This window comes from Haliotis cracherodii, unplaced genomic scaffold (genome assembly GCF_022045235.1).
Source record: "Haliotis cracherodii isolate W230 unplaced genomic scaffold, xgHalCrac1.p SCAF_8, whole genome shotgun sequence".
Taxonomy (NCBI): domain Eukaryota; kingdom Metazoa; phylum Mollusca; class Gastropoda; order Lepetellida; family Haliotidae; genus Haliotis; species Haliotis cracherodii.
In genome coordinates, this window is record NW_027266341.1 from 36,208,862 (window position 1) to 36,223,673 (window position 14,812).

A 14,812-nucleotide genomic window follows, 5' to 3' on the forward strand; every position below is an offset into this window, starting at 1 on the left:
ACGACTCCATTACCATAATTAATAAACACTTACTAAACAATCCAAAGTTATTATCAACAAAGTGTAGAAAGAGTTATAACATAACAAGATATCAGAAGGGACTGGTCCCAAACTGGACCTGGGCCCCACTGCACAAAGCTATCTTAGCGCCACAATTATCGTAAATCTATGATAAAGTATTGGAATTAAGATCGTCTTAGCGCCAAGATTGCTTTGTGGAATGGGCACCTGTACAATTGTCTCCCAAAACCTACAGGCTGAAAATACCATCAGCAGAATATCCCAACCTGACACTATTATCAGGTAAGATATATTATTGATGAGTGGAACTTTCAAGAATTTTGGGTACCAGTACATTTCAAACAATTCTGACCAACTAAATTATTGTTTAATGTATCCTATAATTCATAAATAAATGCTAGAAGAGAGGATTGGTACATGGACCATGTAGACTAACATTGAGCATAAAAGTCTTTTGTAGGAGTTTCAGGTACTAGCTTGTGTAACACTCAGGGGGGAAGTGATACATTGGTGCACCAGAGCAGTGTGAGTCTTCATGCGATGATATGATACACGCAACATTATTTTCTGTATCACACCAACAAGATACATTTGCTAAAATAAATTATATACTACTGGTACACTTTTAATGATCCTACAGCAATTTTGTCAGTCAGATGTTGCAAAATGTGTTGTAATTAGCATGTTCACAAGTGTTTACAGCTAGCTTTTCCTTTTGAACTTGCTCTGAAATATTTCCACATGATTTGAAATGAATATGTGTATCTCTATACATATTGTATCGTGACCAATGTATGGAGATACGTACAATATCGTGACCTTACTGTAACATTTCACCCATTGTAACACTGTATGCATTACCACCTGTACCGGTTACTATGGCAACAATTTGTGTAATGTAACATTCCACCATCTAATTTTAACCCTTTCCAGGGAAAACTATACAAAGAAATAATATCACAAAATTAAAGGGGAGAGCTCTTAGCCCGGCCTCTAAGTCCTAGAATAGTAATATTTAAAAAAGTCAAGTCATGAAAAGTTAGAACAATTAAAAGGGCCTCATCCACTGATACAACTGTCTAACTTTTCACACATATCTTCCACACCATGTGCTTCACATTTGTTTCCTGGATGACATATTTCACCCTTTACTAGATCAGCATGTTTAATAAATAGGAGAGAAAACATCATTCAAAATAATTAAACTTATACAGATTCTCCACCATCCTCTCCGTGTGGAGGCGAAGAAACTGATGTGACTGGATTTGTAACAGTGACATTGCTGGATGCATATTCAGTTGGCTCTGTATCATTGGTGCCAGCTTTTGAATGAATACCAAACTTGAAGTCACTCAAATTTGAAGGTGTGTCCCTGGTCTCACTGGTGCCAGCTGTTGAATGAAAACCAAACTTGAAGTCACTCTAGTTTGAAGGTGTGTCCCTTGAAGAAGCAGCTACCTGAGTTTCGTCTTGCACCCCCGTTATCTTCTGTACGTCAGATGGTGAGGAGGACTGTGCGACCTCAGTTAGAGCATCAGATAATTTAGGTTTTGCAGAAACATTGCCAAAACTGAAACCTGGCTTCTTTTCTGAACATGGATGATTATGTCCAAAGCCACTGAAGGCTGTTGATGTTGTATCATTGGTGGCAGATGGTGAATGGAATCCAAACACTAATTTGGGGGGCACTGAAGAAGATGGCGATCCAAACTTGAAGTCACTTAAGTTTATGTCCTTTGAAAAAGGAAACCTAAACTGAGATTCAGGTTGCGACCCTGTTGTTTTCTGGACATCAAATGGGGAGGAGAACTGTAGGACATGGGTCGGTTCATCACATACTTTAGCTTCTGCAGAGATATTTTCAGGTGTAAAACTGAATCCTGTATTTCTGGACATGCTCGAAGCATCACCAAACATAAACATCCCTTGAGAGTTGTCACCCTTACTAGAAACAGATGGGGTCTGTCCGAAAAGAAAGGTATCAAATGGCATAGTGGAGGATGACTCCCCAGTTGCAGCAGGTGCCGATGAAGTGGATGATGCATCTGCAGGGATTGATATCTTTTTGCCCATTTTCTCATTTTCACGTTTTTGTTGAACCGAAGAGCAATCATCATTTACAAGAAGTTCATCATCCGTCACAGACTTCTTTTCTGGGAAAGATTCATTTGGATCTTTACGTTCGTCCTCTTTCGTGACTACTCCACTGACAGGATCAGCAGATTTTAGGGAAACATTGGGACAAGGGGGACGTTCATCCTGACATGGAGTTGAACACCTACTGTCAATGGGCTGTGCACTGCAAGAACTACTGGACATCACAGAAGGATTTTCCTCACTGACCTCTGGTCCATCAATGACTCTCTGCTCTGTCCTCACTGTGCTGGCGTTCAGTGTTGCTGTTGCTGAATTTGGGACTTGTGTCTGTGTTGCAGTACTGGAGTTCAGAGCTGCTGTTGCTGAATTTGGGACTAGTGTCGGTGTTGCGGTACTGGAAATCAGCGTTGCTGTTGCTGAACTGGGGACTTGTGTCAGTGTTGCGGTACTGGAATTCAGTGTTGCTGTTGCTGAATTCGGGACTTTTGTCGGTGTTGCAGTACTGGAAATCAGTGTTGCTGTTGCTGAATTGGGGACTTGTGTCGGTGTTGCGGTACTGGAAATCAGTGCTGCTGTTGCTGAATTGGAGACTTGTGTCGGTGTTGCAGTACTGGAAATCAGTGCTGCTGTTTTATTAAAGCTGAGGGTTTCTGTTGCTGAACTGGGGACATGTGTCGTTGGTTCACCTGGAGCAGAGTAGTTATGATGTAATGAGACTTCAGAAATAGTTTCATTACAACTACTTTTGCAAGATTCAAAACTCTGAGCTGCAGCGCTTGTTTCAAATACTGCTGCAGCAAGCGACTCATTCCCTGACCGGGGCTGTGCTGTGAAGGCCAGAGGCTGAATTCCTGAGCCTACAGAGACAGATGTTGACAGTGGTATACCATATCCTGGTGACATCACTGTAACAGTGTTATCTAAATAACAGCCATAAGTCCAGAGTGAGTTCATGCTTGGGACATAATACTCGCGTGTTCCAATGCTAATGGTTTGCTGGCTTGCTGTTTCCGGAAGGGTAGAAAACACTCCTGAGGGAGCTATGGGTCTCAATGCGTCACTGCTGGTAAAGTCCATATCTACGATATTTCTCCCAGACTGTTCAGGAGAGTGGGGTGTTGCAGTGAAGTTTGATCTCCCAGGGCCTGAATGTGGAGTCACTGCTGCAGCACTAAAGCTGAAGGAACCACCATTAGTAATGTCTGCATTGAAGGGCCATTTGGTTCCTGTAGTTGGTTTGGACTGACCTGCTGATACATTAGGCTGAACTGGTTGAGTACTGGATCCCAGGGTTGAAGTATTAGGGCTTGAACAGAGGGTTTCTGGGGCAGACTGTTGAGGAGAGTGGGGTGTTGTAGTGGAATTTGATCTCCCAGGGCCTGAATGTGGAGTCACTGCTGCAGCACTAAAGCTGAAGGAACCACCATTAGTAAAGTCTGCATTGAAGGGCCATTTGGTTCCTGTAGTTGGTTTGGACTGACCTGCTGATACATTAAGCTGAACTGGTTGAGTACTGGATCCCAGGGTTGAAGTATTAGGGCTTGAACAGAGGGTGTCTGGGGCTAAGTTGGTACTGAAAGGATCTCCATTAGTAAAGTCCATCTTGGATCCGGAGTTTCTCCCTGTTCGTGGGTATCTACTTCTTACTGCTACCCTCTGTCTCCTTGGCGACAATGAGTTACCCCTTCCAGAAAAATCTACTTCATTAGCAGCTGGAGAAAATGATGAGCTCCCAAAGAAAGAAACTGAGCTGGTTGGTGCTGCAGTGGTACTCGCCCACTGCTTCTGTGCAGTAAGCACTGTGGAGTTGCTACACGCTGGGCCTGTCCCTGAGTTATGACCTATTCCAGATGTTGTCCTAGAACCAAAACTGAAACTGTTTGGACAGGTTCTTTGAAATCCTTTGAATCCACTTGTTTCTTTTTTCAACATCTTGGCTACATGTTCACTTCCTTCATAGGTACAGTGTTTTACTGACACTTCAAGTTTCTTTAGTGATGTCTCGATAGAATTGTAGCAATCACTGAAGGCAGATGGGAAGGATGCACTAGCACTGGAGTCTTCTCTAGGACTAGATGTTGCAGCCCCTCTTACAGATATCCACAAACCTTTTGGTAGTGTTGACAAAGAGGATGTTGTCAGCGATGCACTCGATGTTACACTGGAACGCTGTGCTGCAGGTCGACCCAGCGGAGTATCTATTTGGCCACCAGACTTTGACCTAAATGATATTTGCCCTGAAGGTTTGGGCTGTGAGGTGGGAGAGGTCCACATTCTGACATCTGTGTCCAGTTCTCCTCGTCTGCTGCGTGACTGTGGGACGTGGTCTGGAGAAGTCCTCATGGGGCTGGTAGAGGACACGCCTACTCGGCTGACAGACTCACTTGCAACTGCAACAAGAATATCAAAATTATCACACAAAACATAAATCTGCATTTTCACTGACAAACATTTTCATGCTTACTCAAAAGTTACTCAACAGACCTAGGTAAAACGCTGAATTAAAGGGACAACTGAGAGGATACTATTACCATGGTCACAACACTGCCCTAAACATGTTAAACATGTTAAACATGAATGCACTTGTGCTTTGTGTCTTTAAAGTTAAAAAAAGCATTGGGAGTCATAAGGTACAGTTCATATATTCTGAAGTTACATGTGGTCTGTACACTGTGTTCAGGATAAGGCAGTCCCCAGGACCCCTTGACCTTCAAGCCTAATTTGAAACACAGTGTAGACAGTTTGTGGCCAGACATTGCACAGATCCTCGGCCTGGTTTTCAAAACAGTAATGTCAACAACAGAATGAATTTGAATTAAAAAAAACATTACAGAAAAAAATTGTTTTCAAATCTGCAATTTCATTCACCAATTCTTATTTGTTCAAAGGGAGATAATCCATTCGTAATTGAAAAATAAGTAACGACAAAAGAAATGTCAACAATCAGCGTTAGTCCTGGCACTAGTCCTGTAGTCCTTGCCAAACTGCCCCATAGTTAAGGTATCATAAGGATGAGTAGAAATTTGCCATTTTTAAGGGTTTTGCTAGATGTTATCATTATAAGGACTGGTGGACTAAATATGTTAGTTTCTACCCCTGACAATGGAACCCCCTGTGGGAATTATGAGTTACAAAAGGTCCCTAGAAATCTGTGCTGATCATAAGAGGTGACCAAATGGATCAGGTTGTCAGACTCGGTGACTTGATTGATTGCATGTCACTGTTCCCCGGCCGCAAGGGTTGGTGCTCACAATATCACTGGGTTAGTGAGTGAGTGAGTATGGTTTTACACCGCTTTTAGCAATATTCCAACAATATCATGGCGGGGACACCAGAAATGGGCTTCACACATTGAACCCATGTTGGGAATCGAACCCAAGTCTTCGACATGACCAGTGAACACTTTAAGCACTAGGCTACCCAACCGTCCCTCAATATCACTGGACTTGATTAATTAAAGGTTACCATCATACAGCAGGAATATTGCAGAGTGTGGCGTTAAACAACAATCAAAGAAAAAAGAAAGTCAAATAATTTTTGCATGATAAACCAGGGCTCAAATTAACTATACAAAAAATGGAACAGTGCCACCTATTACAGAAAAGTGCAACCTAATATGTATGTCTACATGCACCAAGTGCATGTTAAAATCAAACTTTGTGTCTGAATAACCCTTACATTTCCACACAACGATCTGTGAACACACTTAAAACCTGTAAGTTTTATGTACCATACCGGTACCACCTCACATTACACCCTCACAAAACCACCTACTCTCATTATCAGTGTCTCCTATTGCGATCAAACAACCATGCCGTCCATTTTGATAACATGTACATAGTACATTCCCTTTTTCACTTTTGAATATCTGAAATTTGTGAGTTTATTGACATCCTCATTAAAACAATAATTTCAACAAATATTAATGCATTAGTCTATTCACAGCAGAGGTCATTTTATTGGATTCCCATAGCCAGGCGTTAATTCTTATAATCAGGTTTTTTATTGCCTACTGAATGCTCACATGGATGATATTACCTCTGCAGTCAAGTCATTGAAGCCACGTTGTGTTTTTGAAGTTTGTAGAAAGAGGTTCAAGTATAAGAAACTCGCTCATTTATACACATGGTAGTTTGTAAGATATGTAGTCAACCGGTTGCTCATTTATACACATGGTAGTTTGTAAGATATGTAGTCAACTGGTGATATAACCATGACACCACAACTTTGCCAACTATCGCCAGTTGCCCTCAAAGCATTAAATCGAAGAAGTTTTATGTTCTTAATTTGACCTAGCTATATATGTTTGTTAGCAAACCTAACAACCAGGTTAACAAGGAGACTTACCAGGGTCTGTCCGGCGAACTATCAGATTTCGAATGTCAGCTTCAGCTGTGTATCTGAGCAGTTTCCATGTGGGCATCGTCACAACAGGGATGGCCTGCTGGAGCATGTCACGTGACTCCTGTCTGACCAGAGACGACATCTCCTTCTCCAACTCGGTGATACGCTGTGGAGCAATTAACATGCCTGTCAACAAACCTTAATACCAAACTGTAGCAGTGGTTATAGGAAATATCGGTGTCACTGTGTTCAAAAAGGATCCTAACCATGCTTCAATAGTTTTCAGCCTTGGCACAAGTTCACTATGTTTCTGAGGGCTTGTCCAGCCATTTTACAGTACCATATTCGACGTAATAAGCTCAAAATTAGAAATAGGAGGCTCTTATTAGAATATTATTTTGGTGGAAAAAACATAGTTGAAAGATAAATTTTGTTGTTTATGCTGACAGGCTGAAATGTTTATGTATGACAGATATATTTTTCCAGAATGTAATTGCCCATAATTAAGGGTGCATATAACACACGTGTGCGTATTATACTGCATAAATAAGTCTTGTGTACATTGATCAATCGGAAGGGATGCAAATTGGGCTTGTTCACTAGCCAATATATCAGCAAATATCGCCGTGGGCGCTTATTAGAGTGGGGCGCTTATTACGTCGAATACGGTATTCCATACATAATATAATTATGTTTATATAAACCAATTGAATGCACCCTGGAGCCAAGTTTATCAATTACAGAGTTGTCTGCCCTTACTTTATTATCTATCATCATCAAGGAACCACATGAGTCAGGATGATAGGACGCCAGGCAGGCTAATTGCTGATCCAGTGACAAACATACATATAAATCTAGGTTTAGGTGCTGAATATTGACAGATATCAACATGCATCAAGGAACATCTCCACTGGCACTGGCCTCCCGAGACAAGACAAGGCATCTGTGGTGTGCCTCCAATGCTACACTGTCTGTCAGTCGTGAGTGTGAGGAGCCCATTCATCTTGTTCATGCAATGTGCTACCATGCAGTTGTCGGTAGCAATCATTATTCTGCCGTTTTGCAGGAGATGTTGCCGAGCATGAGTGGCGTGAATGACAACCAGGACTTCATGTGACCAATCACCCGCCATTATCATATCCCAACCCTGGATAAGAAGCAAGAGAAAAGGCAGATAACTCCATAATTGGTGACCGGAATTCTGAGGTGCGTTCATATGAGCTGTTTTCACTATGTTGCATATACTGATGCAAATAACACCCTGCAACCATAGGAGAATAATACTCAAGACCTTTTTCAAGGAGAGTCATCGGTTGCTGCCCTTATAAAAGGTAATCCCCCTTTACAGAGGTTACTTCACTCCGCTGTTGCAACTGTGGAGTTCTTGCACCTGGCCACTCACCTTGTCTGACTTGACTCCGCTGTTGCATCTGGCCACTCACCTTGACAGACTTCACTCCGCTGTTGCATCTGTGGAGCTCTTGCACCTGGCCACTCACCTTGTCTGACTTGACTCCGCTGTTGCATCTGGCCACTCACCTTGACAGACTTCACTCCGCTGTTGCATCTGTGGAGTTCTTGCATCTCGCTGCTGAGACGATCCATGCTGTCCAGTATGGTTGAGCACTTCTGCCGGTCGTGGGTCAGTGGGTACTTGATGTCCTGAACCTCGCTGTGGAGATCCGTGTTCAACTTGGCCAGTCGAGACATCAGGATGCTCTTCAGTACCTCTATCTCAGCCTTCAGTTCACTCTTAGCAGTGTCCTCTTCACGCTGACAAAGCAAATATGTTCAAGAACCTTCACATACATAAGCTCCAATGGATACCGTACTATAAATAAGGACAGTCTGACACCATGAGTTCATATCCTACGCGTGGTTAATGGGAAAACATGGTTGTGAGTGAGAAAGCATATTGCATGATTGGCAATATCAGCTACATCACAGCAACCTGTCATAATTCTGATCCAGATAATCTGTGTTCAATAGACTGAGTAACGATACAATAAGACAGATACGATTACAGATCATCAGCCAGATAAACAAGAGTTATCAGAAAGATGACATATACCCCCAGCAACTGTCTGTAAAGTAACCACAAGTAAATGTGCAATTCTGACAGCAAAATGAAATGATCCAGAATATTCTGAATAAAAATGTAGCAATCAGAATCCTCATATTAAGACCAAAATCCCAGTAACTACACACTCAATTATGTCTTTAGTGTAGATCTTTGGAGAAAACAACATCATTCCTGATTCTCATTATTCTGTGTTTCTGGACATTTATCAAACTTTACTGGACACTTTTCTCACACACGATCCTGTCGGAGAATGTCTGCCACGATCACATTGTGTTTGGCCCATATGAACTACAGTAAACTATGGTTATAACGAACTCAAAGGGACCACTAATTTTAGCTTGTTATAACCAAAGTCCGTTATAAGCACATATACAGCAAATGGCTGGGATGCCAAAAATAAGTTTGTTATATCCGTCTGTTCGTCATAAACATAGTTTATTGTACTGAGGTAGCAAAGATAGGTCAAACTGAGGCAATGAGAGACCAATGACGAGACACCATCTGTCTCCAAAGTGATTGAGGTTTGTCATCAGAATTGAAACGACTGCATCTCATTTCACTTTCCCCATACACCCACAGCTTGTTACTGTGACCCACGTACAACACTACAGCTGAAAGAATGTACACTGTCGAGGTCAGCTTAAAGTACAAGTCCAAGGCGGTCTGTAAATAATCGAGTCTGGACCAGACAATCCAGTGATTAATATGATCATCGATCCACGCAATTGGGATATGATGACATGCATCAACCAAGTCAGCGAGCCTGACCACCCGATCCCGTTAGTCACCTTTTACGACAAGCATAGTCACCTTTTACGGCAAGCATGGGCTGCTGAAGACCTATTCTACCCCGGAATCTTCACGGGTTTGTTGCAGCAAGGATTGGCTCAGTTTGAGTCACGTAATAGTTCAATTTCTCAAATGTTCAGCTGTAGGCAATTGTCAGTTTGAACAGAACACTAAGCTATCTTTACAAACAGTAAACATGATATCCAACAGCTGTCACAGATGGTCACATGTTTTAGTGCAACATGCATTAGACATGTTAGAATGCCAATGTTACATAATTGTCAGCAACTAGGATTTTCCATTTTCTGAAAAATGTGGCGTAAAGCTAACTGCTGATGATGTGTAGAAATCCCTCATCTACTCACATTCACTGCCTCCAGCTGATCGTCCAGGAGCTGTATCCTGTCATGCATAGATGACGTTCGTTCTCCCACTTCACTTGACAATGCTACTAGACTTTCCTGAAACCAAATATTGTGGTCCAAAATAACCAATGTCATCATTATCACGATTATTTAAACCAACATTTATCTCAACATGGTCATGGAGATCTAATTAGCATGAATCTGCAAATGATATGAATCTACATTCTTAATATACATGATATAGTCCACTTAATGTCAGATTTCAGTTTTGTTTGTTGTTTAATGCCGGAGTTTAATGTTTAACTCAGCAATATTCCAGTCTGTAAATATTCAAGTCTGGACCAGACAATTCAGTGAATGGCATGATGAGCTTCGATCTACGCAGTTGGGATACGATAACATTCATCAACTAAGTCAGCAAACATGTCCAACCGATCACGTTAGTTGCCTCTCACGACATTCATGAGTTACTGAAGATCAATTCAAACCAGGAATTTCACTGATATTCAATTTAGTCACCTCTTATAACAGGAAATGTTGTGCTGGTAACACATTCTGCCCTGGGTCCCAACAGGGTCAGATTTCATTCAGAGTGATATCAGTTATGTCATAGTAATAGATACCACTCAGCCCAAAACAAGCTCCGATCCGTGAAGATTCCGGGGTAGAATAGGTCTTCAGCAACCGATGCATGCCATGGAAGGCGACTATGCTTGTCGTAAAAGAAGACTAACGGGATCGGGTGGTCAGGCTCGCTGACTTGGTTGATGCACGTCATTGATCCCAATTGCGCGGATCGATGCTCATGATGTCAATCACTGGAGTGTCTGGTCCAGACTCGATTATTTACAGACCGCCGTCATATAGCTGGAATATTGCTGAGTGACGTGTTAAACAAGAAACAAACAAAACAAGCTCCACCTACCCATGTAGTCTTCCAATGATCATCCAGAGGCTTCACCCTGTGTTGCTGAGAGTGACATGTCAGCGTAGGGCAGGCAGGACAGAAAGCCCTATTGCAGTCAAGACAGAACAAATATAGTTTGTTGTCAGTGTGTTTCCAACACGCAGACGAGTCTAGCGCCGGGACTTGTCGTGTTGCTGTTAAAGCCCTTCTCCCTTCATCCGTCTTCAAAACAGATACCAAATTGGCTAAAGACAAATTTTCTGGTAGGCTGTCAATACCACGTGCTGATCTGATGGTGGTGTTGGCCCGGCAGACTGGGCACTTGAAGCTGATGGCGAGGGTGCCGTAGTTGTAGTCATCCTCATTCTTCACCAGATCCTGGATACACTTTTTGCAGAAAGAGTGACTGCATCGCAGCAGGAGTGGGCACGAGTACAGCTCGCAGCACACTGCACACGTCAGCTCCTGTTCTACATTCTGGGACAGGGAGGAGTCTGCTTGAGCCATGTTTGCTGTTAGACTTACCTGGAACATGTATCTATTTATGTACATGATGTAAGATTCAAACAGACCTACACATGGTGAAATAGATCTTGACTGTATCAAACATCAAACAAATGACAATATAGATCAATGAAATGGAAGTACTAGTATATACATCGGTTGCCAGCTGAGAGGTGACCATACAGTGGTCGAAATTAAAGTGCAAGACTCATGGGTAGGTACAGCTTGGCAGAATTTGACATTGTAACATTGTTAATACAAATATTGTATTGAAAACAAAGATTAATTTGCACTTTAGTCCTATCTATCAATTTCAAGGTTGAAACAAAAATACATTGGAGGGGGAGACTTTTTATATAGAGGCTCCACATATGTTCTCTGTTGGAGGCGATGTCTTCTAAAACGACACATTTGATCACCCAACAAGGTCGCCTCTCTGTTTGCACCTTAGCAAGGAAGGTGTTCATGGTCAGTTGGTAGCATGCGTCCTCGGCACAGCAAACCTATTCTCCACCCTTTTTAACTTTTTAGACATCCTATCCACAATAAAACAATGATCTTTTGTAAACAATGATGTGACGAGGTCATTAACATCAGTATTTGATGAGAAATTGATGTGCGAAACATGCTATTTCTTCAATTGTGTTAATTGGTCGTGTTTTGGTACTCACAATAATTCATTCTGTAGAGACTTTGTTTAAAATCATAACACCATACACCATCTTACATCGTTCCTTTTTAAATATCTTATGCTCCAATCGATCATAACTTTTCAATATATCCGACTGACAGTTTCAATAGTTTGCACGTTTTCATGAAATGTGAATGTTCCTCAGAAGATGAATTGGTGATTTCTAAGGAAAGGTACAAGTGAACCCCATAGCATCTTCCAGGGGCAAGAGCATCCACTAGCCTTTTAATCAAAGTCTTGTTTCCACTCTTGCCACATCAAGCCCACTTTCCTGTGCTAAATATAATTGGACTAGCGCACATGTTGATAGAACTTGATGTGGCAAGGGTAGAAACTAGGCTCTGATATAGGCTGGAGGACATGCTTGACTTGGGAAGATGACCACAAGGTGCTTGAGCCTGTGACTGACAATAGTGACGAAGATAACCAGGATGAGCCCCACCTTAGTCCCACCCCATTTGTCACATACCTTCAAATCACAAATGCCACAGCTGAGTTCTCCCACTATCGAATGCTTCTTACCCAAGAAGTAAAATGGATTAGTTCTGAGCATATTCCATTTTTCACATCCATGTTTAAACAATATCAATAGGACATATCAAATCATAAAAAGACATTTTCTTATGTTGATTCTGCTTCTCACTTTGGATGTTATTAGTTCAAAGTTTGTTTTGCTTAAAACACATTTTTCTATTTATTTTACATAAAACAAAACTTTCGAAATCTGTACATTATAAAATTTGTGACATGTTCATCTTGGTGTGCCCTTTGGTATTGAGTATGTAATTATGAGATTTACCTGTTGTGGTACTGGACCAATCCTAATAGACTTAATTGTCTGTATGATTAATATCATATAAATAAAATATATTGTCAGAGATATTTGAATTTGTGGTTCTGCTGTAAGTTGCAGTCTGATTATTGTAAGATTGCTAGTAAAGATCCTGTATGTTTCTACTCCATTGTCTAACAACTGGGGTATCTGACAGTGACAAAGGGGGCATGTCCACTTCTGGCATACATAATGCAATAATCTATTGGCGTAGGTACTTGAGGTTTTCATAAGATGAGAATGCTTGTGGGTGAGACAAATACTGTGTTGTGTAATTAGCACTATTGGCTACAGAGATCTATATATTAGTGTGGACTCAAAGGAGGGGCCCTTCAAAAATTGAAAAAGAAAATATTTTACAACGTCAAGATTAAATATTTGATGTTAAATCAAGGCTACTTCACACCCACCCACTAGCCATACACTTGATATGCATAGAACCATTGAGGTATTATATACACACAGGACTCCACATAAAGGAACGATTGTGTATATTAATATCCTGCCTAGCCAGCAGTGCTAATTAAGTCACACCTCCTCACTAGCGCTTATAAAATCTTCAGGTTATTACAAATACAGACCTCAAAATACACACTTTTAATTAAGCTGAACAGAGTGAAGTTGACATTTTCACACTGTTTATCTACAATTGTATTGTACATGATACTGGCTACACAGCGATCTATTGATATTTTTTATGATACTTGCACTTTAAGTGGGGTCCGTGAGGTCTGCATCTGTAGTATTTGAATCTGGTTGCCTTTTACGTATATCTTTAAACACTAGGGTTATGACCAAGAGCCCCTGAATTTCATGCTTAATCCTAACACTGCTATAAGCACCAACTTATGCACTAACTAGCCAACACCATGACATGGAACCATGGACCCTATCAGTGTAACTTGTGCTGGTTTACCAAATGATTCGCATCTGATCAAGGCACTTATGCACAAATGTAAATAATCACAGGCTTTTCATATTTCTGGTGAACACACCTGCCAAAAACAGTGGCATAATCTATGAAACTTCATTGCAGAATACAGATTTACCATCGGCAACATTTGATTACCTTAGGAAACGCTTGTCAAAAGAGGTAAGATTGTGAACCAAAAGAGTTGTACTGGGGCACTATAACTCGAAGGGTAGCAACAAGGGGGAGCTTGATATGAAAGGGGATCTGAAGACTTAGTACATCCTAGCCGTAATGATTGTTAAGGCAGAAGGAATCAGTGAATAGTGGACGGTGGAAGTGCAATAAAGCATACCATTGCTGCTATGTAACACACTGGACACACTTTTACAAATCTCTATTAGAGGTGCAGACGACTAAATTCGCGTTGCCAACTTGAAGCTAAGCTAAAGAGTTAATCTAATTAGCCAACAGTTCACTACAGGTGCTATCACAAATAGTAAGCGCTTGTTTACATTACATATTAGTCAGAACCCTATTGTTTACCTTGATGCACATGCATGTACGATAGCCATGTTTCTCTGTGAAGCTTGACATAAATATACTGACTTTCTTAATTTTACAGAATATGAATTAGTTAAAATAGGTGAAATAGCTAAAATATACCCTAATTCACAACTGACCCTAAAGATCGTAGTGGGGTACCTAACCCTAATTATGGTAAAGGTGGGATAGTTTGATTGGCAAGGGGTACCCAACACTAAGGATCACGAATGGTGTTGAGATCGAAAAGAGTACCTAACCCTAATAATCGTAAAAGGGTGGTTGATTGTGAAGTGGAGTAGGGGCTAGGGTTATACTTTGGGGTAAGATAGAAAAGGCACGTGATATCAGTTATGCGAGAGCCACCAACAACAATTTTATCTCTTTAAGCTTCCCCCGTGAAATTGCAGGCGAGTCCAAGGTAATGTAGACTGGTTGTGCATATTTAGTTGATCTTTCCACAAACCGGAATAACAAACACTGAGACATTTCTGAAGCTGATTGACATACAAGAATGAAAACGGGCAAAAATACGTTCCTGGTTGAGAAATGGCCTACCTATTATCCTCTACTTGCAGGAAACGACATTATCTGAGTGAAAGATTGCATTACAAACAAACGACAAACAGTAGTTATTGTTCTTGATACGCAGCTGAGCTATACAACTTGTGTGGCCCGACTTCTGAGAACTTTAAACGAAAGTGGCGCTACGCACCACAGTCACTA

The 14,812-nt window shown here is 41.2% G+C and overlaps 1 protein-coding gene across 1 annotated transcript; it reads right to left on the reverse strand.

Moving 5' to 3' along the window:
* Window positions 1-715: 715 nt before the first annotated feature.
* LOC139449919 (uncharacterized) lies at window positions 716-14,765 on the reverse strand. Its single transcript, XM_071231528.1, has 6 exons — window positions 14,645-14,765; window positions 10,625-11,131; window positions 9,700-9,795; window positions 8,002-8,235; window positions 6,466-6,628; window positions 716-4,508 (listed from the first exon to the last, which is right to left on the reverse strand). Exons 2-6 carry the CDS (start codon window positions 11,111-11,113, stop codon window positions 1,444-1,446), a joined length of 4,047 nt encoding a protein of 1,348 aa, XP_071087629.1. The 5' UTR covers window positions 11,114-11,131; window positions 14,645-14,765; the 3' UTR covers window positions 716-1,443.
* Between the last annotated feature and the right edge of the window lie 47 nt (window positions 14,766-14,812).